The sequence below is a fragment of the Lissotriton vulgaris genome, chromosome 7, assembly GCF_964263255.1.
Source record: "Lissotriton vulgaris chromosome 7, aLisVul1.2, whole genome shotgun sequence".
Lineage (NCBI taxonomy): Eukaryota > Metazoa > Chordata > Amphibia > Caudata > Salamandridae > Lissotriton > Lissotriton vulgaris.
In genome coordinates this window covers 423,498,725-423,524,828 of record NC_141695.1, presented here as the reverse complement: position 1 = coordinate 423,524,828, position 26,104 = coordinate 423,498,725, and the positions used below count along the sequence as shown (strand labels likewise).

The following is a 26,104-nucleotide window of genomic DNA, read 5'->3' as shown; positions in this document are numbered from 1 at the left end:
CTGACGCGTTTCGTCCACCTTTGGACTTTATCAAAGGTCACCCCTTAACACCATCGCTGTTGTTTCAGTCCCACAAGCATTTGCCACAATTTCTTTTATTGACCCCCAATGGTCAGGACCTCCAATGGTCATTACGTAGTTCAAAGGCATGCTGGGTATTGTAGTCCTTTTAACAACAGTAGTTCCTGCCCTCCATTAGGCGGTGTTATTCAATGTTAGTTGTTCCAATTAAAAGTGTCTGTCTGTTCCGTGGGCTGCTGGCAAACCATTTTAAAGTTCGCTTGCAGAGTCATACCGGTGCCGGTCACCGGTGGCAACCGCTTTCCCTATGCGTTCGTCACGACCAGAAAACAGGGCGGTTCAAGTCGGGAAAGCCTCTGGCGCGCTTGCTGACTGTGCGTCCTCCCGCGGCAGAACCACGCCGCCGAATATCTTCACAAACTCCCACCAGCGCAGGAAATGGAGTCGCACACTCACGGGTTGACAAGCAGGTACTTTATTTTCTTTTGGGTGTAATACCTGACGCGTTTCGTCCACCTTTGGACTTTATCAAAGGTCACCCCTTAACACCATCGCTGTTGTTTCAGTCCCACAAGCATTTGCCACAATTTCTTTTATTGACCCCCAATGGTCAGGACCTCCAATGGTCATTACGTAGTTCAAAGGCATGCTGGGTATTGTAGTCCTTTTAACAACAGTAGTTCCTGCCCTCCATTAGGCGGTGTTATTCAATGTTAGTTGTTCCAATTAAAAGTGTCTGTCTGTTCCGTGGGCTGCTGGCAAACCATTTTAAAGTTCGCTTGCAGAGTCATACCGGTGCCGGTCACCGGTCGCAACCGCTTTCCCTATGCGTTCGTCACGACCAGAAAACAGGGCGGTTCAAGTCGGGAAAGCCTCTGGCGCGCTTGCTGACTGTGCGTCCTCCCGCGGCAGAACCACGCCGCCGAATATCTTCACAAACTCCCACCAGCGCAGGAAATGGAGTCGCACACTCACGGGTTGACAAGCAGGTACTTTATTTTCTTTTGGGTGTAATACCTGACGCGTTTCGTCCACCTTTGGACTTTATCAAAGGTCACCCCTTAACACCATCGCTGTTGTTTCAGTCCCACAAGCATTTGCCACAATTTCTTTTATTGACCCCCAATGGTCAGGACCTCCAATGGTCATTACGTAGTTCAAAGGCATGCTGGGTATTGTAGTCCTTTTAACAACAGTAGTTCCTGCCCTCCATTAGGCGGTGTTATTCAATGTTAGTTGTTCCAATTAAAAGTGTCTGTCTGTTCCGTGGGCTGCTGGCAAACCATTTTAAAGTTCGCTTGCAGAGTCATACCGGTGCCGGTCACCGGTGGCAACCGCTTTCCCTATGCGTTTGTCACGACCAGAAAACAGGGCGGTTCAAGTCGGGAAAGCCTCTGGCGCGCTTGCTGACTGTGCGTCCTCCCGCGGCAGAACCACGACGCCGAATATCTTCACAAACTCCCACCAGCGCAGGAAATGGAGTCGCACACTCACGGGTTGACAAGCAGGTACTTTATTTTCTTTTGGGTGTAATACCTGACGCGTTTCGTCCACCTTTGGACTTTATCAAAGGTCACCCCTTAACACCATCGCTGTTGTTTCAGTCCCACAAGCATTTGCCACAATTTCTTTTATTGACCCCCAATGGTCAGGACCTCCAATGGTCATTATGTAGTTCAAAGGCATGCTGGGTATTGTAGTCCTTTTAACAACAGTAGTTCCTGCCCTCCATTAGGCGGTGTTATTCAATGTTAGTTGTTCCAATTAAAAGTGTCTGTCTGTTCCGTGGGCTGCTGGCAAACCATTTTAAAGTTCGCTTGCAGAGTCATACCGGTGCCGGTCACCGGTGGCAACCGCTTTCCCTATGCGTTCGTCACGACCAGAAAACAGGGCGGTTCAAGTCGGGAAAGCCTCTGGCGCGCTTGCTGACTGTGCGTCCTCCCGCGGCAGAACCACGCCGCCGAATATCTTCACAAACTCCCACCAGCGCAGGAAATGGAGTCGCACACTCACGGGTTGACAAGCAGGTACTTTATTTTCTTTTGGGTGTAATACCTGACGCGTTTCGTCCACCTTTGGACTTTATCAAAGGTCACCCCTTAACACCATCGCTGTTGTTTCAGTCCCACAAGCATTTGCCACAATTTCTTTTATTGACCCCCAATGGTCAGGACCTCCAATGGTCATTACGTAGTTCAAAGGCATGCTGGGTATTGTAGTCCTTTTAACAACAGTAGTTCCTGCCCTCCATTAGGCGGTGTTATTCAATGTTAGTTGTTCCAATTAAAAGTGTCTGTCTGTTCCGTGGGCTGCTGGCAAACCATTTTAAAGTTCGCTTGCAGAGTCATACCGGTGCCGGTCACCGGTGGCAACCGCTTTCCCTATGCGTTCGTCACGACCAGAAAACAGGGCGGTTCAAGTCGGGAAAGCCTCTGGCGCGCTTGCTGACTGTGCACATATATATATACACACACACATATATATATATATAGGTATCATGTGATCAAGCCTCATGCGGGCTTGCTGGGTTACAAACTTTAAACTGGATTCGACTGTTGATGCTGTGTGAGCGGTATCGAGCGAAGTGAGAAGGATATATATATATATATATATATATATATATATATATATACACACACACAAAAACACACACATGTAGATGTACATACATGCATACATATAGTCAGTCAGCCTTTTTCATCCATTGGGCAGTTCAAATGCAATTTACATTTTGCTTATACAAAACATAGCATACAGCATGGCAATGGGTCAACACACTTCATCCGTTGGCTGTCATGTATGTGAGTGACAATATTATTCCTTCATCCCATGTGCACAGCTGTCTTCAAAGGAGTGTGCTTCAGTGCTGGGCCACTCATTTTAAAAATGTTTTTTTATATTTTTGCCTCATTGTGCATAGCATATGTTTGCACATGTTATCCTTTATTTTAAAACAAATTACGCACTTACCAAGCCCAGCTCTATTGGCTGTCACCTTGTTTGCTTCATGGCCCATCCCCTCCATCCATAATACAACCTCTTATCTAAGTTGATTCTTGCTAGCGGAGCTATAACAATTGAATCAATCAAAAGTAAAAGTAAATCGAGCTTTAAACTTTGATAAACAAACATTTAATGATAATAACAGAAAAACCGGACCCACTGCACATATCATCATACAATACTATATTTATATCTCATCAGAGTTCTGGGTGCTCAAGTGATCAGACAGTGAGTAACAAAGAACAGGTGCAATAGTGTTTATAAAAAAAAACTTCAATGAAACAATCTGGTTTTTTTGAGGCACAATTGGTGGGCCCTGAAGATTCACGTACATATACAGTATTAGCCTTATTTATTTCCAATCGTCGGATTTGTCAACATGGTTTCAGCCGTTACTAAAGTTGAGGTCATCATCAGGACAAAGACATTTAATTTGAAGCAAGAGTAGAGTGTTGAGCTGGGAACATTCAAATAGAGTTTCTACTGTATATAAGAAGGAATTAAATGAAGAACCTGAAATTATTTGCAGTATTTTTTTAATGGGTTGCAATTTGCCAAATACATGTAGGTTCTTCCTGACATCTCCTGTGGGGCTCCAAGGATTAGCACAAAGCAAGAGTATGCTCATTAGTCTGTGTCCCACGGTCAAACTGAACAAATCAGGGTGAGGAGAAGCACAATATAACATAACATGCGTGTTTGTAAAACGTAAGTTTCACCCTTGGGCATCTTGGCGATGAATAACAGAGGTTTATTGTTACCCAACTCAATGGTACTCATTGAGGGAGTGCACACTACAGAAGCAAACGGGCAAGAGCAAGCAACACAGTGCACATGGTGGAGGGGAAAAATCACATGGGCTAGTGAAAGTAACACCGAGCAGGATGGAGGAGAAGCACACAAGGGAGACAGCTGAAAACACATGCACTCATGTATGCTTAAGTAAAAATAAACAAAAGAGAAGAAAGAGAGATAGTGGGAAGAAAAGCATTAATGAGAGAGCAGCACAGAGTGGAAGAAGGGAGCTAGCCACACGGAGGAGACAGTTGGAAAATACATGCATCCTTGTGGAGTGTTTAAGCAAGAAAAAAAAGTCGTTCCTTAAAAGTGAGCAATAGAAGGACACAAGAGGGTGTACTCCAGGAAACAAAAGATGGAGAAGGCAAGCCAATTAATAAGAAGCAAGCAAATGAGAGTGGCAATAATGCCAACCAATGGTAAGGAAAGGATGGGCTTTAAGCCTACTGTATGTTTTGGTAAACTGAGAATAGTGATTTTGTAACTTGCACTGACTGGTAGCCTCAAATTAAAAAGCATGGGATGACACCTAGGAGTCGCCACAGTAGAAATGGATGTCCTCCCATTTCAGGTGGACAGATATACCCCAAATAAGAGAGATTAGAATAAAAGGAAACCTGAAGCCACCCATTCAAAGCAGCAGTCATGGATACCAACCCCTATGCAGTCTGCCAGTAGGAAGAATCAGAGTAGGAGAGAAGGATCTGGCAGATACCAAGAGAATCCACATTCAAGGAAGAGTCAGGACACAACTAGCAAGAAAAATACTAACATGAAGTTCTGGAAGACAACCAAAAGGCAAACCCAGAAACAGGATGAAGTACATTCATAACATGGAAGCGTCGAATGAGTTGCAATGACCAAAGACTCCACCACTACCAAGTGAAAAGTTGATGTCAAGGACTCTAGACAAAACAACCATTGTGGAAAGCCAAAACAGTAGACCACAAAACAAGGGATCCAATGGAAAATCCAGGCACCTAAGTAATACAAGGGAGATCCCAGGAAGGAAAAGAGAGGGATCAACAGTGTTAGAAATTGGGGCAATGGTTGGCAGAGGTATGCATCCTGTCTAAGCAGGAACCACAACCCTAGTCAGGGTAAGTCTGACACACATCCTAAATTAGCCTGTGCTCACCCTCAGGTACCTTGGCACAGAGTGGTCAGGTTTAACTTAAGAGGCAATGTGTTAAGTATTTCTGCATCACTTCAAACAGTAAAACAGTGTAAACACCACACAAAAATATACCACACCTGGTTATAAAAATAGAGCTTAATTTTCTTAACAAAACAAGACCAAAACATCAAATATCTAATAGGTAGAGTCAATAGTTATGAATTTTTAAAGAATATTTTGAAATGTAGTGCTTAAAAGCTTAAAGTTCAGCAGGGGCTTTCTGGTGGTAGCGCTAGACAGAGAAAAATCAAAAAATCATCCCACTCGCAATGGAGCACGGGTCGGTTACAGGGACCAGCCTTAGCCCGCTGAACAACACCTTGGTTTACCGCTGCGTTGACGTAGAGGATGGGATGCGAGGAGCAAAGGAGGCGATGCATTGGCGTTGATCCTTGGGATGTAGGCAATGCGTCAGCTCCGAGCCGCGCAAAGTTGAAGATACCTCTGGAATGAAGTCAATGCACAGCACCGTCGAAGATGTGATACACTCAATCCTCGCAGTAGAGTTGATGTGTCAGTGTCAAAGGAGAGGCCAGGGTTCTGAACGGCGCAAAGGCATTGATACATGGATTTCTGCTGGGACAGCACTTTTTACCCTCTTCCAAGGGCTCAAAAGTGGATTGGCACTATTTTGCAGGGCAAGACTCACAGATGGCATAGTCCAGGTGATGTAGCAGGGTTGTGGAGTGGTTGGAAGTCTTTTGTGTCCCTTAGACTTCAAACAGGAGACAAGCAGACAAGCACTTGGAGTCACTCTGGGTTCAAGTGGTGTAGGTCCAGTCCTTCTCACCCATGCAAGGAGGGCCATAGGCAGGTCAGCGCAGCAGAAAAGCAGTTCCTCCAGAGCAGCAGTCCACCAGAGTAGCAGTCCTCCAGCAGCACATCAGTCTTTCTTCCTGGCAGAGTATCCACAGGTTTATACATGTTCAACGCATTTCAAGTGGGGGAGACTTCAAAGAGGGGATCTGAAGTGCAAGAGGTCCTCCCTTTCTTGTCCTGTCTCCAGACTCAGTACAGGGGGTTAAGCAGTCCTTTTTGTGGGGATACGACAGAGCCCATTCAGGTGTAAGTGTGAAGCTGTTTCCAGCCCCTCCCTCTCATCTTGCCCAGGATGTGCAATCAGGATGTGGATGACCTTTCAGTCATACCTAAGCTCCCTTTGTATGTGGCTGTCTAGAGGGAATGAACATGGCCCAATTGTTACTCACCCCAGAAATGTATTGGAGGAAAGCAGCAGGCACACAGGGTTTAAGAGCATAAAAATGCCAACATTAAATAAAGCACTTTCAAAAGTGTGATCATAAATCCAACTTTGCCATTGAAGAGGATTTATTATTACAAGTTCATAGGTACCGAACATTACAGATTTTCTCCCTCTCAATCAGGAACTATAACTGATTAAATTTAATAAGAAATCCCCAATGTTAACCTATAAAAGGGGTAGGCCTCACAGTAGCTAAAAATGAAATTGGGAGTTTTTTGCTACCAGGACATGTAAAACTTAAAAGTACATGTCCTACCTTTTAGTTACACAACACACTGTCATATGGGCTACATTTCACCTACCTTAGGGGTGACGTGTGTGTAGTAAAAGGGAAGTTTGAAGCTTGCCAAGGGGTTTTAAATGCCAAGTTGGCATGGCAATAAACCTGCACACACAGGCTCTGCAATGGCAGGTCTGAGATGTTTTAAAGGGCTACTTGTGTGGATGGCACATTCAGTGCTGAAGGCCAACTATTAGCCATCCATTTACAGGCTCGGGGCACAGGTAGTGCACTCTACAAGGTACTTACAGTTAAAATAAATATCCCAATTGTGGGTAAACAATCAACCATGTTTAGGGGAGAGAGCGCATGCCATTTAGCACTGGTTAGCAGTGGTAAAGTGCTCAGAGTCCTAAAGCCAACAAAAAACGGTCAGAAAAAGAGGCAGAGGAAGGCAAAACATTTGGGGTGACCCTTCAGAGATGGACATTTTCCAACAGCGGTCATGGGATGTTTGTGGGAGAAGCGTAGCTTGTGGTTAGAATTTGTTTAGGGCAAGAACAGTCATAGACAATACACAGAGGATCTAAAGGGCTTCAGGCTTCAAAATCCTGTGACTTCTTGTTGTTTTTTTACTTTTTAGCTCATTTAAAATTACAAGCATATCAATGTATCTAATGGCTAGATTTGAAGTGTCCTCAAGCTTAGGTGTCTCTTTACTGTTGTTAAAGGAATCCCCTTTTAACTTCAAGCTCTGCTTTTTTTTCACTTCAATTTTCTGACCAGTTTGACTAGCTTAATAGGTGTTTCTACATAGTTAAAATTGGAGACCCGACAGAAAGAGAGTTATATATGACCATGAAATGCATGGTAAATACCCACAATGTAATACAGGGTCTCAAAGGTCAATACTTTGTATTACATGCGTGATAAAGACATGTGTGGTAAACACATGTGAGGTGACATTAGTAACATTGTACATCCTGTGGAAAGAGGTGCATTCTTCACTAGACTCCACTTGCCTCAGTCACAGTAATGAGTGGGATTTGTCACTGCACACTGTTGTGCAAAAATGTCTAATGAATTTTAGACTTCTCCACAAGGCACACAGAGCTCGTTTTTAAAAAATGAATTACTGCAGTCGTACATCATTGTGGCGCACTTCGCCCTTGCATTGGTTTTGTGTGCACAAATATAGGGCCTCATTAGGATCGCGGACGGACTTGCGTCCGTCCGCGACCCCAGAGGATGAGGGAACGTCGGCATGGGCTGCGGCGTTCCCTCATGTGCGATTAGGATGTGACCGCCACCCTGGCGGTCACATCCTGGATATTTAACATTGTGGCGGGTGCTGCTTCAAGCAGCACCCGCCGCAATGTTAAAAGTATATGTTTAACATTTACATGCACAAAGCTGCAGGCACCCCGCGGTGCCTGCCGCTTTGTGCAAGTAAATGCTGGGGGGTACCATAGGTTCCCCCATGTGCACCCCCCACCCGCCAACACCCTGGGGGCCCGCAACGGGCCCCCAAAATCAAAAGTACACATGCTTTTCCGCGGCGGAAAAACCGCGGCGGAAAAGCATGTTTACAAATGCTTCCTAATTTGGCTGGCGGTGTCTGATAGACACTGCCAGCCAAATGATAGCTTTTCCGCCGCGGTTGTAATCTGACCGCGGCGGAAAAGCAGCGGACAGTAACCAAGACCCACCAGCCATCGCAATGCGGCGGTGGGTCTTTGGTGAGTCCGCAGAGGATTTTCCGCCTCCTCCGGGCCGGAGGTGGCTTCCCCCGGCCCGGAGGAGGCGGAAAATCCTCCATCATAATGAGGCCCATCATTTGGGATAGCTGAAAACTTGTGTAATGGAGCAGGTGTGCCAACATTGTTTGTTGAGTGTTTTACTGCATGGCTAGACCCAATATAGAAACAAGGAAGTAGCTGTCTGTATACACCACTGGGAAATAGTTTAGGGCCTAAATAATTACTGGGCAATATTCATATTCGGATCTGTTCGGATCATTCTCGTTTTAGGAAAGTATGTAAGGCAATCTTGTATTGTTGCCTTTTCTCTTGGTTGCGCCGAGACACCCCTCTGGGTGATTCGAGCACGTTATAAATTAAGTTAACATAACATAACATATCATTCAGATGTTTTTACTGCAACACACAAGGGAGTGCAATAAGAATGGCCTCTTCTAACTCCCCCCTCCCCCTCTCCCTACCTCGTTGACATAAAGCAGCAGGGCTGCTTCTATGCGCTGAAACTAACATTAACTTGCGTTTATTCAATGAATGGCACGCGGGCAGCTGCTGGCCATAACCACATAGCTGAAATAATTCAATTTTAATGTAAGCAGCTTTGTATAAAGTTACGCCCTACCACTACACCAGCACCCACCCGGCTTGTGCTGCCGGTTAGCGTCTGCTGGGATCAACAAGCGACCCGTTATTCCTCATTGCGACTACAGCATCAAGCAAATGACCTTTTGTGCCATAATGAATAACTTCTGCAATTACTTGTTTAGGCAACATAGCCTTTGAGTATGAATCACCGCCTCAGAGAGCACAGTCCTGCCTGTTGCTAGGTATCCAGCGCTATGAGTAAAAGAAGTTTCTTCCTTTTGGAGTGAAAATTATTATAATGGCCATACCATGGTGTTGTTGCTTAGAGGGAGTGCACACAAAAACTCTCCGGTGTTTTACACTGTCCTCATATCTAAGATGGGAATAAAAACATGGCTTTCTTTAAAATCAGAAAATCAATACATTTTGAAAACTGGGAGAAAGCATAGAGCTTGAATTGAATTCCATGAAACAAGTACATTTCACGCCTCATAAAATCTCACTATCATGACAAAAGAAAAGACAAGCCATATCTATCAATCAATCAATCAGTGACACTTGTAAAGCGCGCTACATACCCGTAGGGTCTCAAGGCGCTGGGGGGTGGGGGGGGCTGCCGCTACTGCTCGAACAGCCAGGTCATCAGCTTCTTCCTGAAGGAGAGGTGGTCTTGGGTCAGGCGCAGGTCGGGAGGGAGGGAGTTCCAGGTCTTGGCGGCCAGGTAGGAGAAGGACCTTCCTCCTGTAGTCGCTCTTCGGATGCGGGGGACGGCGGCGAGGGCGTGGTTGGCTGATCGGAGGTGGCGTTTGGGAGCGTAGAAGTTGACTCTGCTGTTGAGGTAGCTCGGGCCTTGGTCTTGTAGGGCCTTGTGTGCGTGGGTGAGGAGGCGGAAGGTGATTCTTTTGTTGACGGGGAGCCAGTGAAGGTCTCTCAGATGTCCGGAGATGTGGCTGGTTCGTGGGATGTCGAGGATGAGTCTGGCTGAGGCGTTCTGGATCCGCTGGAGTCTCTTCTGGAGCTTGGCGGTGGTACCGGCGTAGAGGGCGTTGCCGTAGTCCAGTCGGCTGGTGACGAGGGCCTGGGTGACGGTCTTCCTGGTCTCGGTGGGGATCCGCCAGAAGATCTTCCGTAGCATGCGTAGGATGTTGAAGCACGCCGAGGAAACGTTGTTAACTTGCCTGGTCATGGAGAGGGAGGAGTCCAGGATGAAGCCCAGGTTTCGTGCATGGTCTGTCGGTTTGGGTGCGGTGCCCAGGGCGGGAGGCCACCAGGAGTCGTCCCAGGCGGAGGGTGAGGAGCCCAGGATGAGGACCTCCGTCTTGTCCGAGTTCAGTTTCAGGCGGCTGGTTGTCATCCACTCGGCTACCTCTTTCATCCCTTCGTGCAGGTTGGCTCTGGCGGCGGCGGGGTCGTTGGTCAGGGAGAGGATCAGCTGGGTGTCGTCGGCGTAGGAGATTATGCTGAGGTTGTGTTTGCGTGCGATGGCCGCGAGGGGGCTCATGTAGACGTTGAAGAGGGTGGGGCTCAGAGATGATCCTTGGGGGACGCCGCAGATGACTTCGGAGGCCTCTGACTTGTACGGTGGAAGGCGGACTCTCTGTGTTCTTCCGTCGAGGAAGGAGATGATCCATTCCAGCGCCTTGTCCTGGATGCCGATGTTGCGGCATCTAGACGTTAGCATCCTTTTAGGGGTCTTAAAGATACGTTTTAGTGTTCGAAATTCACAAATGTTTATTTGCTTCAAATTTTTATATGCTGTGGCATAATAATTGGCATATGCAGTTTGTTGTTTTGTTGAAAGCTTAAAAGGTCAGAGAAAAGATTTTATTTTTGGTTAGCATTAATTAGCATAAAACATCTTCCGCGTGCCATACCTGCCATACATATGTGGTCTGAAGTGCAAAAGATTCACTCCTTCCAAAGGCAACAATTGAATTTTTTCACTTTTTGACTCATGCAGCCTCTATCATGACAGGGTAATTACTTGCATCTTGTGCTGGTAATGCCGCAATAGGGTAGAATTAAAAAAGCTTGCCTTTCTTTTCTAGCCTGCGAGTGTAACCTCCACGCCCATCGCTGCCGCTTCAACATGGAGCTCTTCAAGCTCTCCGGCCGCAAGAGTGGCGGGGTCTGCTCCAACTGCCAGCACAACACGGCAGGCCGCCATTGCCACTACTGCAAGCAAGGCTTCAAACGGGACGTCAGCAAGCCCATCACCAGCCGCAAGGCCTGCAAGCGTGAGTATGCCTCACAGGCTGCAGCGTGAGCATGTCTTTTTGGTGGGAGGTGTTAGTATGCCTCTACATGAGCTGTAGGTGTCAAGTTTTTTTTTACAGCAACTCACATTTTGGAGGTTTTGGTTTTGAAGATTGTTATATAAAAAGCAAAATAAGTTGCATAATGGAGTCACACATGCGATTACCATTCATGCCTTTACAACGTGGCTGTTACAACGTAGTACCATTACCGCGTGGTATAATTACCACCTGTTACCTTTTTCACGCATTTATTCACAATGAATATGCTTTTACCATGCATGCCTTTACAACAAATTTCATTGTAAAGTAATGATTGGTAAAGGCATATATGTGTTATAGGATTAAGGGCCAGATGTAGGTAGGCTTTTACCGGTCGGTAACGGCTGAAATCGGCCGTTACCGACCGGTAAAAGCCTTTTCCTACGTAGGAGGCTATTTTACCGAATCGGTAAATAACGAATCGGTATTTACCGATTCGGTATTTACCGAATCGGTAAATGAGATGTAGGAAGAACTGGAAACAGTACTTCTGGGCTTTAAGAATTCGTTATTTACCACCGACTATTAGTTGGTGGTAAATAAGGAATTCCTATGTAAATGCATAAATGTGCATTTACATCTGTGCAATGTGACAGACATACATGCCCTTAGGTCAGGTATGTATGCCACATGTGCACACCAGCACTAATCAGAGGTGCAGCAGGGTGTCAAAGTGACACCCTGCCACCCTTGACTTTTTCCCAATTTTACAGAATCAGTAATTACCGATTCAGTAATTGACATTCATTCCTATGGGCCTCCAGGCCCATAGGAATCAATGCCAAAAACCGAATCGGTAAATACCGATTCGGTAAATACTGAATCTCACCGATTGGGTATTTTTTACTGAATTATTATCTACATTGCAATTACCGATTCAAAAATACCAAATCAATAAAATTCGGTATTTTCAAATCAGTAATTTACAATTACCTACATCTAGCCCTAAGGGTGGTAAAAGTATCTGCTTTGTAACCACTGGCACTCACCATGGCCCCTCCCTCGCCCGAGCCCTATACCTCACTCCTTCCCTCCCCCAGCCCTGAACAGCATCTCGTCCCCAGCCCCGAAACATAAAACCGGCCTCCCAGCACTAAAACATCCCAACCCTGCCCCTACGCCCTAAAACCCAGCACTCATCCTTGATAACTACCCCGACCCGGGCCCTGAGCCCTAAAACTGCCCCCAACCCTAAAAACACTTGGACCACCTGCCCTGAGCCATAAAACCCAACCCCCAACCCTGAAAACTACCCTGCCCACCCCTAAAAACACCCCAGCCCCCTCTCTGAGGCCTAAAACCCAGCCCCCAGCCCTGAAAAGTACTCACTGAGCCACATCCCTATCTCTTTGAAGTCATGCCAACTTTTCTTTTACCTCAAACATCTCCCATCACCTGCCCATTCGCTTCTGGTCTAGAGCACTGACTTCCTTTCAGATGCATATGCCTTTGTTGCCTTACCATGCATGGTAAAGGCATGCGTGGTAAAGGAATATAGGTGGTAAAGGTATATGCGTGGTAATGGCAAGTGTGCTAATGCTTGCGTTCTAATGGCATGCATGGTTGAGACTGTGTGGTAAATGCTGTTTTTCACCCAAAAAACAAAGAGCAAAAAGCAAAAATATTTGCCATGTGGGCCCGCGGAAAATGGCGCTTACAGCACAGCTTCTATGCCTTCAGAGGAACCACCCTGCACAGGAGCCACTGAAGGCACTGAGATTTCCACCACGCAGGCAGAGATCTGCAGACATCTGTAGTGCCTTCAGAGGAGCCACCGTGCACATGAGCCACTGAAGGCACTGACATTTTCACCAGACAGGCAGAGATCTCTAGACATCTTCAGTGCCTTCAGAGGAGGCACCCGGCATAGGAGCCACTGAAGGCACTGAGATTTCCACCAGGCAGAGATCTCCAGACGTCTTCAGTGCCTTCAGAGGAGCCACCAAGCGCAGGAGCCACTGAATGCACTGAGATTTCCAACAGGCCGAGATCTCCAGACATCTTCAGTGCCTTCAGTGGAGCCACCCTGCACTGCACAGGAGCCTCTGAATTCACTGAGATTTCCACCAGGCAGGCAGAGATCTCCAGTGCTTTCAGAGAAGCCACCGTGCACAGGAGCCACTGAATTCACTGAGATTTACACCAGGCAGGCAGAGATCTCCAGACGTCTTCAGTGCCTTCAGAGGAGCAACCATGCACAGGAGCCACTGAAGGCACTGAGATTTCCACCAGGCAGGCAGAGATCTCCAGACGTCTTCAGTGCCATCAGAGGAGCCACCGTGCACTACACATGAGCCACTAAAGGCACTGAGATTTCCACCAGGCAGGCAGAGATCTCCAGACATCTTCAGTGCCTTCAGAGGAGGCACCCTGCACAGGAGCCTCTGAAGGCACTGAGTTTTCCACCAGGCAGAGATCTCCAGACGTCTTCAGTGCCTTCAGAGAAGCCACCAAGCGCAGGAGCCACTGAATGCACTGAGATTTCCAACAGGCAGAGATCTCCAGACGTCTTTAGTGCCTTCAGAGGAGCCAGTGTGCACAGAAGCCACTGAAGGCACTGAGATTTCCACCAGGCAGAGATCTCCAGACGTCTTTAGTGCCTTCAGAGGAGCCAGTGTGCACAGGAGCCACTGAAGGCACTGAGATTTCCACCAGGCAGGCAGAGATCTCCAGACGTCTTCAGTGCCTTCATAGGAGGCACCCACACACAGGAGTCACAGAAGACACTGAGATTTCCACCAGGCAGGCAGAGATCTCCAGATGTCTTAAGTGCCTTCAGAGGAGGCACCCTGCACAGTAGCCACTGAAGGCACTGAGATTTCCAACAGGCAGAGATCTCCAGACGTCTTCAGTGCCTTCAGAGGAGCACCGTGCACAGGAGCCACTGAAGGCACTGCGATTTCCAACAGACAGGCAGAGATCTCCAGATGTCTTCAGTGCTTCCAGAGGAGCCACCGTGCGCAGGAGCCACTGAAGGCACTGAGATTTCCACCAGGCAGGCAGAGATCTCCAAACGTCTTCAGTGCCTTCAGAGGAGCCACTGTGCACAGGAGCCACTGAAGGCACTGAGATTTCCACCAGGCAGGCAGAGATGTCCAAACGTCTTCAGTGCCTTCGGAGGGGCCACCGTGCACAGGAGCCACTGAAGGAACTGCGATTTCCAACAGACAGGCAGAGATCTCCAGATGTCTTCAGTGCTTCCAGAGGAGCCTCCGTGCGCGGGAGCCACTGAAGGCACTGAGATTTCCACCAGGCAGGCAGAGATCTCCAAACGTCTTCAGTGCCTTCGGAGGGGCCACCGTGCACAGGAGCCACTGAAGGCACTGAGATTTCCAACTGGCAGGCAGAGTTCTCCAGATGTCTTCAGTGCCTTCAGTGGAGGCACCCTGCACAGGAGTCATGGAAGGCACTGAGATTTCCACCAGTCAGGCAGAGTTCTTTAGACATCTTCAGTGCCATCAGAGGAGCACCGTGCACAAGAGCCACTGAAGGCACTGAGATTTCCACCAGGCAGGCAGAGATCTCCAGACGTCTTCAGTGCCTTCAGAGGAGCCACCGTGCACAAGAGCCAATAAAGGCAGTGAGATTCCCACCAGGCAGGCAGAGAACTCCAGACGTCTTCAGTGCCTTCGGAGGGGCCACCGTGCACAGGAGCCACTGAAGGCACTGAGATTTCCACTAGGCAGGCAGAGATTTCCAGACGTCTTCAGTGCCTTTAGAGGAGCCACCCTGCACTGCAGCGGAGCCACTGAAGGCACTGAGATTTACACCAGGCAGGCAGAGATATCCAGACGTCTTCAGTGCCATCAGAGGAGCACCGTGCACAAGAGCCACTGAAGGCACTGAGATTTCCACCAGGCAGGCAGAGATCTCCAGAAGTCTTCAGTGCCTTCAGAGGAGGCACCGTGCACAAGAGCCAATAAAGGCAGTGAGATTCCCACCAGGCAGGCAGAGAACTCCAGACGTCTTCAGTGCCTTCGGAGAGGCCACCGTGCACAGGAGCCACTGAAGGCACTGAGATTTCCACTAGGCAGGCAGAGATTTCCAGACGTCTTCAGTGCCTTTAGAGGAGCCACCTGCACTGCAGCGGAGCCACTGAAGGCACTGAGATTTCCACCAGGCAGGCAGAGATATCCAGACGTCTTCAGTGCCATCAGAGGAGCACCGTGCACAGGAGCCACTGAAGGCACGGAGATTTCCACTAGGCAGCCAGAGATGTCCGGCTGTAGTCCACCAGGGCAACCGAGTTGATCATGCCTTGGTGGAATGAAGTATAGTCTGCCAAAGGCTAAATAATTCCATATTTCCCTTATTTACCAATGAGTTGTCCTTGTGCAACACAACGCAATTTAGTGCTGTTGTAGTTATTGTAATTGCATTGACGTAGAGCTTACTATTATGAATAATCTAAAAATACTGATCAAATTAATGCTTTGTTTTGCATTTCTTTGCGTCATGGCAAGTTTCCGCCAAAACTTTGTTAACTAAGAGCATACATATCTTACACACCTGCACTAAATGCTGTTAGTTTAGTTGCTTTCGAGAGAATCACTGAGCTTCTACTGTCTGCTGAGGAGTATCAGCTTTATTCTCTTATTGGACATACCATTATCACATTCTGCCTTTACTACTGCTACTAAAGAGCCATCCAAGCGAAGTTATGAAGATGACAGTAGGCTAAGTTCTGGCTAAATCGGACATTTAATGAATGGACATAATAATGACCCACCAAGTCTTAAGCACCAGGTGTGAGGGACAGGGGCAGACTGGTGTAAAGAAAATTGATGGACTGTTTAACAGCTGTGTGAGTGTGTTCAGTTATTTGCTATCATGTTTTGTGTTGATTGAATTCTCCTCCTATCATTTTCAGCATGCCAGTGCCACCCCATTGGAGCCATCACCGGCATGTGCAACCAGACCACCGGCCAGTGTCAGTGCAAGAGTGGCGTTACGGGCCTGACCTGCAACCGCTGTGCCCAGGGGTACCAGCAGAGCCGCACTGCACACATCCCTTGTGTCCGTGAGTGATGACACATTTCTATCCTTCCCCACAGATGCATGTCTCTGGTACCATCTTACCCTGTTTAGTTCTCCTCAATCATGCTCTCATGCCACCAAAGTTGTCTGTAAACATCAACATTCTGTTTGTGCGTATTGCAATGGCAAAGAAATGCCTTTAGAACCTCGCTTGACCATCTTCCACAGACATAGCATTTCTGCAAGGAGGTAGAAAAACACGTTACCAGAGGAATGCTCCAATGTTCAGATACAAACACATACTTCTAACATATAAATATTCCATAGTCCGAAAGGCAATGCCATTGTGTTACTGTGGTGATACACCGACATAAAGGACTTAGGGTCAAATGTATGAACACATTTTCCCATAGAGACCTAATGGGTAAAACCCTTTGATACATCTGGCCCTTAATGTTAGGATATGATTTCTCCTCTGTACACATACAAATATATATTGCTATAGGAATACTCCACCACCCAATGACAAATACTTAGCATCACTAAAGAAATACCCAGTTGAAGAGGAAAGAACTCATACTATGCCTATCTAAATACTAGGACAAAAACATATCACTTACATCCGACTTCTCCAACTTACAAGGACACAGGCGAGGTGTCACCATTGCAATGCTGCACTGAACACAAAGAAACAAATAATATCGCTAGAAGAATATTACACAGTACATATATAAATACATAATGTTGCTATACGGTTACTCCATTATGCTAAGGACACAGACATACATTATCAAAGGTATAATCCATCATAAAGAAACAAAGATATAATGCTGCTAATTTAAGAGGACCAAGCAACACAAATTGAAAGCAATGTTATGCTCCGCTCCACACAAGCAACAACTTTGTTAAAGGCATTGTCAAGATCCAGTAGGCCGCCTTTCATCTTAGGGGCACTGCAGGTCTGTACTTTGTCCAGCCAATAATTGTGCACCTAAAACCTCCTCTTTGCAAATACTGCTGCAGTACAGTGCTACCGGTGCTCCCCGATAGCCATCATTTAACATCTACAAGTGTTTTTGGTAGGGTCATGCCCTTTAGCTCTACATATCCCTGTTCCTAGGTCTCCGGATAACAATGCTAATCCTGCCCCAAGCTGCCCTCGATGTGCCACTTAGATTATCCTTCACACCTGTTGCTTTAACTAAATTACCCAAAGCCTGAGTGCTCTTCACTGCATTCCCCTGATGGTCCTTCTCAGCTTTATTGTAAAGTGCTTTTCCTTGTAAATCCATCTATGTTATTCATTCTTCCTGACTGCTGGCAAAGTTCATACCTCTGCAGATTCCCAGTATACACAGAGCAAGTCAGGCCTCTGATTGGAGACACCAGATTGACGTAAACCAACATTCCGCAGCTCTCTTTGCAAATGCAGCCCTTTCGCCCTTTCATCCTTCCATCCTCCCAGCGTGGGTTTCTGCTTGCACCCCTCTCTCTGAGTGTTTTGCTTCCAGCTCTCCCTTTGTAGAGAGTGGAGAGAAGCTTCCATGCTCAGCAGACAGGAGGCGCAGTGGCTGAGCATGGCAGAGATCCCTTGCTTCTCATGCAACTATTCAAACCTGGGGTAAGGGGGAGCTGGTGCAATGTAATGCCACAGACTTTCCCTCAGGTTCGTAGACATGCTGAAAGCAAGAGAGTGGAACAGCACTGCCTATTCGAGCACAAGTCACAAATATGTGGAGATCTGGGGACCGACCGGAATATGCAAGAGCTTTAGATCCAGTCCCTTCCTGTGGTCGTTTGAGACCAGAATGAGTCTCTTCCACAGCTGCCCTTGCGCCGGTGCAGAGACCTGGAGCATATGGGTTGACATATTTGTAGCGCTCTAGTGCTCCAAGGGTCTCCCTTGAGCCCCGGAAGCACTACCACAATTTGTATCACCTTCTGGCCAGGTGTGGCCAGAAGGCTATAAATAAAGGGGCAGGAGTGGCACAGCACTTCCTGTCCGGACCAGCAATGTGTGTGTGCGTATCTAATGATTTACCACTAGCTCCATATGCTTAGGCCTAGTTAAATAGTACAGCTGAGCGTTTAGGATCCATCGATCCCCACACTGGCAACGAGGGTGGGATCCACTTGAATCAGCACAGCCCGCAGACGCCACAGGTCCAGAGCTGCACCGCTCGAAGACACCGGCAGCAGCGCCGAAGCCAAAAGAAGAAGAAAACCGGGACTGGCCTGCAACGCAGAAGAAGTCACCTACCGGTAAGCAGCATATGCCAGGAGCTGCGTGGTGCACCGGTAACCAGAACTCGAGGCAGCTCGAGCAGCAAGAGACGAGGCGCCGCGCCAGGAAGACGCTGCCGGCAGGCCCAGCGGCGCGCGCATGCGCCGAAGAAGCGAAGCCGTCGCCCAAAGGTAGCGAGGCCCGCGCAGGCACATGCGAGGGAGAGAAGCACACGCGCTCAGCGCAGCGCGAGGCCCAGGAGAAGCCAGACGAAGTGTCAACCCAGATGGAGCTCCACGCTTGGAACAGCAGCACGCGCAGAGCGCAACCCGAGCAGGCAGAAAAAAAAATGGAAAGGCAAAACAAGCACAAGCAAAGACAAATACAGCCAAGGAACAATTAAGAATCTCTTAAACTGTTTAAATGAGATCCTAGTGCTGGCAGTTTGAAACAACACAACCAAGGGCCGGACAACAAGCACAGCCCAGCTGAGACATTGCCACAAACAAGCATAAGCAAAAGCAAGTGAAGAAAAAAACTAAAACAACATTGATAATAATAAAGACAAGAACATAAGAAAAAGAATAAACCACCAGCGCCAGGCCCAGATATGTCTGTCAACCAAGGAGGAGCAACAGGAGGAGCGCCACAAGCAGCAGCCCCAGCGCAGCAAGAAAGGGCCCCAGCTCAAGTAGTAGTCCCCATAGCCCAGCCTCCAGTTCCATCATCCCATTCACAGATACAGGCCTTGCCACCGTTCAGAGAGTTAATTGACCCGGGGACAGCAGCGCCACTGTGGGCAGTGTGGGTAGGACAACTCAACAACTACTTCACCGCCACAAGAGAGAAAGACAACGAGGTGAAGAGGTCACTACTATTACACTTCGGGGGCACAGAACTGTATAAACTTTTTAAACACCTGCCTAACACCGGAGCCGACACGGACTATGATGCGGCAGTTATTGCGCTGAATGCCCACTTTGATCCCCAATTGAACCCACACTACGATCGCTTCAAATTCCGACAATCCAAACAAAGGGAAGGAGAAACAATGGACGCGTTCCACGCACGCCTGAGAGATCTCATAAGCACGTGCACAGAAGACGATGAAAAGAAGGAAGTAACTGCGCAGCTCATTCAGGAGTGTCGAAACAAGCATCTGAGAACTCTTATCCTGAGGCAACCACGCATTTCCCTTGAAGAAATATTAATCCTCGCCAGATCACATGAGCTGTCAGATGCCCGCGCCACCGCGATGGAAGCAACTCTAAAGCCACGCTCAGAAGCAGGGACAACGATAAAGACGGAAAGAGTAGACGCAGCCGCAGCCTTGGCCGAGGAGGCAGAGGAAGATGGCCGACCAGAACACAACGCCGAGCGCCATGCGGATACTGTGGCAGGGAGGAGCATAACCAAGATGGCTGCCCAGCACGTGGAAAGACATGTTCCAAATGCGGAGTGCCCAACCACTTCCCGAAAGTATGTAGAGGAGGTTTTCGCGGACGGAGCTTTTCAGGAAAGAAAACAGCCGCTGGGTCCAAAAAGCTGCTGTCGCTGGATGACGCTGTGTCATCACGATCGGCCAAGACACAAAGACAACCACAACTACAGTTCGACAAATCATCCACTGAAGACGACGATGAATGTTACTACGTGTCGTTTGTCAGCGAGCTGAAGAAAAGACGAAGACCTAAGCCGAAATGCCAGATACAAATCGATGGGTCACCAGTGACCGGAGTCATCGACACAGGGGCCACGGTTAATGTAGTAGGCATCCAGCACTACAAGTCCCTGAAACCAAGACCGAAACTAGTCCCCTCCAAAGCCAGAATCCTCACCTATGGCAGCCAAGAGCCACTTCCGCTGCGAGGGAAGATGTTGGTACAGGTCAAAGCGGAAGACCAATATGTAATGACGACATTTCATGTGATAGACAAGAAGGCAGACTTACTAGTGGGAAGCAACACTGCGGAAGATCTCCGCCTCATTGCTTTTGCAAACGCAGTAAAGGCACTTCAGACGGAAGACATCTTACAAATGTTCCCCTCGCTGTTTGAAGGCCTTGGGACCATCAGACGCCCACCTATCAAGCTACACATAGACCCCGCCATACAGCCAGTGGCACTGAGACACTGGAGAATCCTGTTTCACCTGCGCACAGCTGTAGAGCAAGAACTGAACCAATTAGAGGCACAAGGGGTGATTGAGAAGGTGTCTGGACCGACGCCATGGGTGTCTCCCATGGTGATAGCAGAGAAACCGTGTCAGCCTGGAAAAATCAGAATATGCATTGATATGAGGGTCCCCAACAAAGCCATATGGCGAGAACGACACCTCACGCCCACGGTAGACGATATTTTGACGGATTTGAACGGAGCCCAATGGTTCTCCAAGCTAGACCTTAATACGGGGTACCATCAGCTGAGGCTAGCGGAGGAGAGCCGGTATATAACAACCTTCTCGACGCACCTGGGATTGAGAAGATACAAAAGACTAAACTTTGGAATCTCGTCCGCTGCGGAAATCTTCCAGAACACCATCAAGGAGATATTATCTGGACTTCAGGGTGTGCTAAATGTCAGCGACGACATTTTAATCCACGCTAAGACAAGTGAGGAACACCATCACAGACTGAAAGCCACACTGCAAAGACTTGCACAACACGGCGTAACGTTACATAAAGAAAAGTGCCAGTTTTTCAAGAAATCTATTGAATTCTTTGGCTACGTATTTGACTCAGAAGGAATCAAAGTTGACCCACGCAAATCACACGCCATCAAGAACACCCCTGCACCCACCACCGCGTCGGAAGTGAGGAGATTCTTAGGAATGGCGCAGTACAGCACGAGATTTATCCCCAATCTAGCCACGATTGCGGAACCGTTGAGGAATTTGACAAAAAAGGAGAACTCATGGAAATGGACAGAAGTCGAAGATAAAGCATTCCACCACATCAAGACTGCCCTACTAGACAGCACCACCATGGCGTATTTCAACATGGCCAAGCCCACAGAAATACTAGTAGACGCCAGCCCAGTCGGCCTAGAGGCCCTAATTTCACAGGAAACAGAACCCGGGGTATGGGCCCCTCTAGCATTTGCAAGCAAAGCTTTAACCGCGACGGAGTCGAGGTATTCTCAAATTGAAAGAGAGGCCCTGGCCGTTGAATGGGCCTGTAATCACTTTCACCTCTACATCTCTGGACACCCTTTCAGAATGGTGACGGACCACCAGCCTCTAATACCTCTATTCAGAGGCACGGCCCCTCACCCCCCGCCGAGGATAGAGCGATGGGCTATCCAAGTTCAACAATATCAAATGGACCTAGTATACCGCCCAGGAGCAAGGAACCCGGCGGATTTCCTCTCACGCCACCAATCCCTAGAAGGACATCAAACCACGGAACAAGAAATTCAGACTGAAGCATTCGTGAACATGCTGTCAACTGGATCATGACCCCGAGCCCTCACAGCAGACACTATCATATCTCAGTATGACACTGATGTGGTCATCCAACGCGTGAAGGAAGCCCTACAATCAGGCTCGTGGGGAAACTTTTTAAAGAATGTCGGTGGGTGGAACGAGGCGGCAGAACACGCCTGACTCAGTTTTGGAGAGTATACAACGACCTAAGCAGCGCAGACAACGGATTGATACTTAGAGGTTCCCGAGTGGTAATCCCAAAGACATTGCAAGAAAGAACGACAATATTGGCTCACGAGGGACACCAAGGCACCAGAAGGATGAAGGCCCGGATGCGCGAGAAAGTATGGTTCCCCGACCTGGAGGGTAGCGTCGATGCAGTAGTACGACAATGTTGAGCATGCCAGATAACCAGCAACCCCGACGCTCCAGCCCCAGTGATTACAGAAGATCCTGCTCCATCCCCATGGTCGTGGCTCAGTCTAGACTTTGGAAGCTTCCCGGATGGGAGAGTCAACGTAGTGTTAATCGACAGCTACACAAAATATCTCATCGTGGATCTAGCGGCATCCACCAGCTTTGCGAACATTCGCCCCATTCTCAGCAAGTCGTTTGCCATGTTCGGAGTCCCGCTCGTCATCAAAACAGATAACGGGCCCCCGCTCCAGAGCAGCGAGTTTAAAGAATTTCTACAGAATCTAGGCATAAAGCACCGGGGGATCGCGCCTCAGTGGCCTCAGGCCAATGGCGAGGTGGAAAGATTTATGAGGACAATAAACAAAATTCTACGAATAGCCACCTCGGAGGGAATGACCCAGAAGAAGCGCTGCAGCTATTTCTAAGGGAGTACCGAAGCACCCCACACAGCACTACACAACGGTCACCATGGGCACTGATGTTTGCCGGACCGAGAAGAGACTTACTTCCCATGGCAGATAACTGGACTCCAGCGCCATACTCACCAGCAAACACCCAGAAGCGAAGGAAAAGAACAAATGAGAAGGCAAGTCACCAACGACGAGCTCAGACGAGAATCCTACATCCCGGAGAGACAGTATTGATTTGGACCCGAAGACCAGGAGGGAAATTCCGAACGCCGTTCGAACCAGAACCCTGGACCATTAAAGAAACAAAGGGCACAGCAATAACAGTCAACCGGAATGGAGATGAGGTAACCTGAAACATATCGTGGTTCAAGCAAATTCCGCCAACTCAAGAACAACCCAACGTCCATGAAGAACCTGCAGCAAGGGAAGAAGGAAGAGAAACGGAAGAAACAAATATTCCTTCACCCCTAGCTGCACCGGACGAGGCAGTCCCACTCTCACCGGGATAGCCTCAGGAATCGACACCCACAAGAGGCAGGTGGCGATATAGCCTCAGGCCCAACCCCAGGCCAAGCCAAAGACTGGCGGACTTTGCATGTTGGACAATTCAATCATAACTTTTCAAAATTCCAAGTTGGGAAGGGATGTAGCGCTCTAGTGCTCCGAGGGTCTCCCTTGAGCCCCGGAAGTACTACCACAATGTGTATCACCTTCTGGCCAGGAGTGGCCAGAAGGCTATAAATAAAGGGTAGGAGTGGCACGGCAATGTGTGTGTGCGTGTCTAATGATTTACCACTAGCTCCATATGCTTAGGCCTAGTTAAATAGTACAGCTGAGCGTTTAGGATCCATCGATCCCCACAATATTGACATTCGATCTTTCAGTAGGCAGTAGGAAGAACATTAGTGTTGATGGGTGTGATGCAACAAGAGCATACACCGTAGTTGTACACCATTGTGATGTCACAGGAGGATACAAGCACCCTCAGTTCTGTCATGGGTCTCCCACTAACATAGGATGCAAACAAGGGTAAATATTTTATAGTTGGTAGCCCTGGTGCTCCTAGGTCTGTACCACACTTCAGAACACACCAATAAACAAAAAACAAGCACAACTGCTTTTGAATACGTAATTCTGGCTATGACGTGTGGTTTCCAGAGTACAATGATAGGTTTCGACTCAGTGGCACAGTAGTTAACAGCTGTACTATCTCTCAGTGACATTGGAATTGGACGAGCCTGGAACCGTTCTGACCCACTCACCTGCCCAACATGCTGACGCCCATAAGTAAAAACATAGGGCCTATAGGCATTCATGAAACGAGTTAATACAGTCATTCGTTTTAGCTAGAGGCACCATAGAGGGAGTCCAACCCTGATAAAGCAAACATCTATTTACTGTTTCTATCACTAGATCATGGCCATCCACATATGTGATGGCAGTACACTATCACAATCGCTTTGGCCCACAGTGAAACAAAGGGTTAAACATATGACCATTCATACTTGTAGGGACAGGCATTAATTGGTGAATCTCATAGGGTACCAGGCGACCAATGGGTTTCTTACCTAACTGTCCATAGGATCAACTATGTCTGCTTGAATTACAAATTCTGACTTTGTGAACTTGAGAAGTCTGTGATCTACACACACCTTGTCCAGCAGCCTTTCACTGAGTAGTGTTTCTGCTGCAGAACGGAAATTGTCCTGCAAAATCAGATTTGGGAGAATTCACTCGTTAGCCTCTCAAAAGGAAGATATTGACAGCTTTGTGAGGCTGAAGTTGGTGATGTTTTAAACCAAATTTCCTGGACGGGGATGGTAAGGTTAGTCAGCTATACCCACTCATCACCATGGTTGACCCAAATCTTGGTTGCATTTATGATGAGACTTGTGTCAAACAACTACTGTAATTGGCCCACTTGTTGGCCACACTCAGAATGAAGCTGCCTAAGAAGGTTCCACCCAACAGAGAAATGAAAAGAACAATGAGGCCACGGTTAAGTAAAGAGCACACAAGTGCCTTAAAAGACAATCGAAGGAAGAGCCTGCAGGATTCACTTATATACACACCTTATCATTTGCAGACATAAACAGCTCATGTTTCTGGAATTTTGACAAATATCTAGTGATTCCTGCATTATTCACAATAAGTTGCAGCATGTAATTTGTGTCTATCCATATGCTGAATATGCAGGAGTTGGGCTATTCACAAATATTGCATTTAGTTCCAAGTGGACATTATGCAGTCCAGCCACCACTTACCGGCGGTCCAACCACCCAATTACAACATGAGTGGTTGGATCACCATTGCACCACCACAACCTCCAGGGAACCGCCATTCCCTGGCTGTAGCAGGCCTCAGAGGCCCAGCAATATGCTGGTGCTGCCACTGCGGCACCCCCATGCATAGTACGAGTTTCAGGACCACCAGCAGTGTCATGGAGGTCTTTACTCCATGAAAAGGCTGGTGATCCTGAAACAAAGGGGCCTCCTGTTGCCCATGTGCATAGGGGTCCATGCAGGGGACACAACACGTGCCCCCCTATGTGCATGCATCACAGTTCCTGCACAGTGTGGACTTTACAGTCTCTGCCGTGCAGGAACTGTTTTTGGTGTTCCCATTGCAGTGACTATTTTCAGAGGCACCACTGTGGGACCACCAAAAAAAGGCCACCAGGCACAAGGAAACTCATAATCTGCGAGCAGTGCTCACAGAGGTTTAGCAGTGAGAGCGGGCCCTCAGCATGGCGATCTACTCCCACACCTACAAACTTATAATCAGTTCCCTAGTTGGTGTTTACTGTTTATCCCTTGCGGACAGTCATCTGTTTCCTCTGTATAGTCACATGAGTACATTCGTGAGGAATTTGAAAGTATAAGTTGTGAAATTATTGAATTTATTATACATACAGATAACACTGCAAAGCAAGCACCACAGTACACCTTCTCAAATAAATAAATAAATAAGTCACTGATTGAAAGCTGTGCTCTTAAATATGACACTCAATGCAGTCTGCTTTTCACCATCACTGGTACCTTCTATGAACACCGTCTGTGTCTATAACCAAATCATCTCTGGGTCAAAACACCTATATGTGTGTTTCCTGTGACAAGGATCAGGTTATGGCATACTTAAGACAGTCCACATCAGAAGGGGGATTCCCAAGCCTTTTTCCTCTATTTGTTTTTTATCAACCTTCTGTCTTAATTCAATTTTGTTTTTTACCTGTGCCGTAGCTGTAGCATCTCACGTGAACCACTGCTGCAGATGTTTTCGAGGGACCTCAAGAAGCATAACACTTAAACAATGTTCAATAGCACATAAAGGCTCAATAATTTCCAATTCACCCTTTCAAAGATGTCTTGTTCTTTCTAACACTATTAAGATTATTATCATTAGGATTAATTGTAGTATAACTTGCATGACAGATTTTCTTGCACAAAGCACAGTTCATTCAAAACCCACATTCACAAGGATGATATTATATCTATGTAACTGTTTACAACATTTGTGGATTTACCACCATTG

The 26,104-nt window shown here is 47.6% G+C and overlaps 1 protein-coding gene across 1 annotated transcript in view; it reads left to right on the top strand.

The window, feature by feature from the left end:
* NTN5 (netrin 5) overlaps positions 1-26,104 on the top strand; it is a 269,309-nt gene that overhangs the window by 229,708 nt on the left and 13,497 nt on the right. Inside the window, exons 3-4 of the mRNA XM_086930405.1 lie at positions 10,874-11,062; positions 15,993-16,142. Of these exons, the coding sequence (XP_086786531.1) occupies positions 10,874-11,062; positions 15,993-16,142 (339 nt within the window). The remainder of the gene's footprint in view (positions 1-10,873; positions 11,063-15,992; positions 16,143-26,104) is intronic.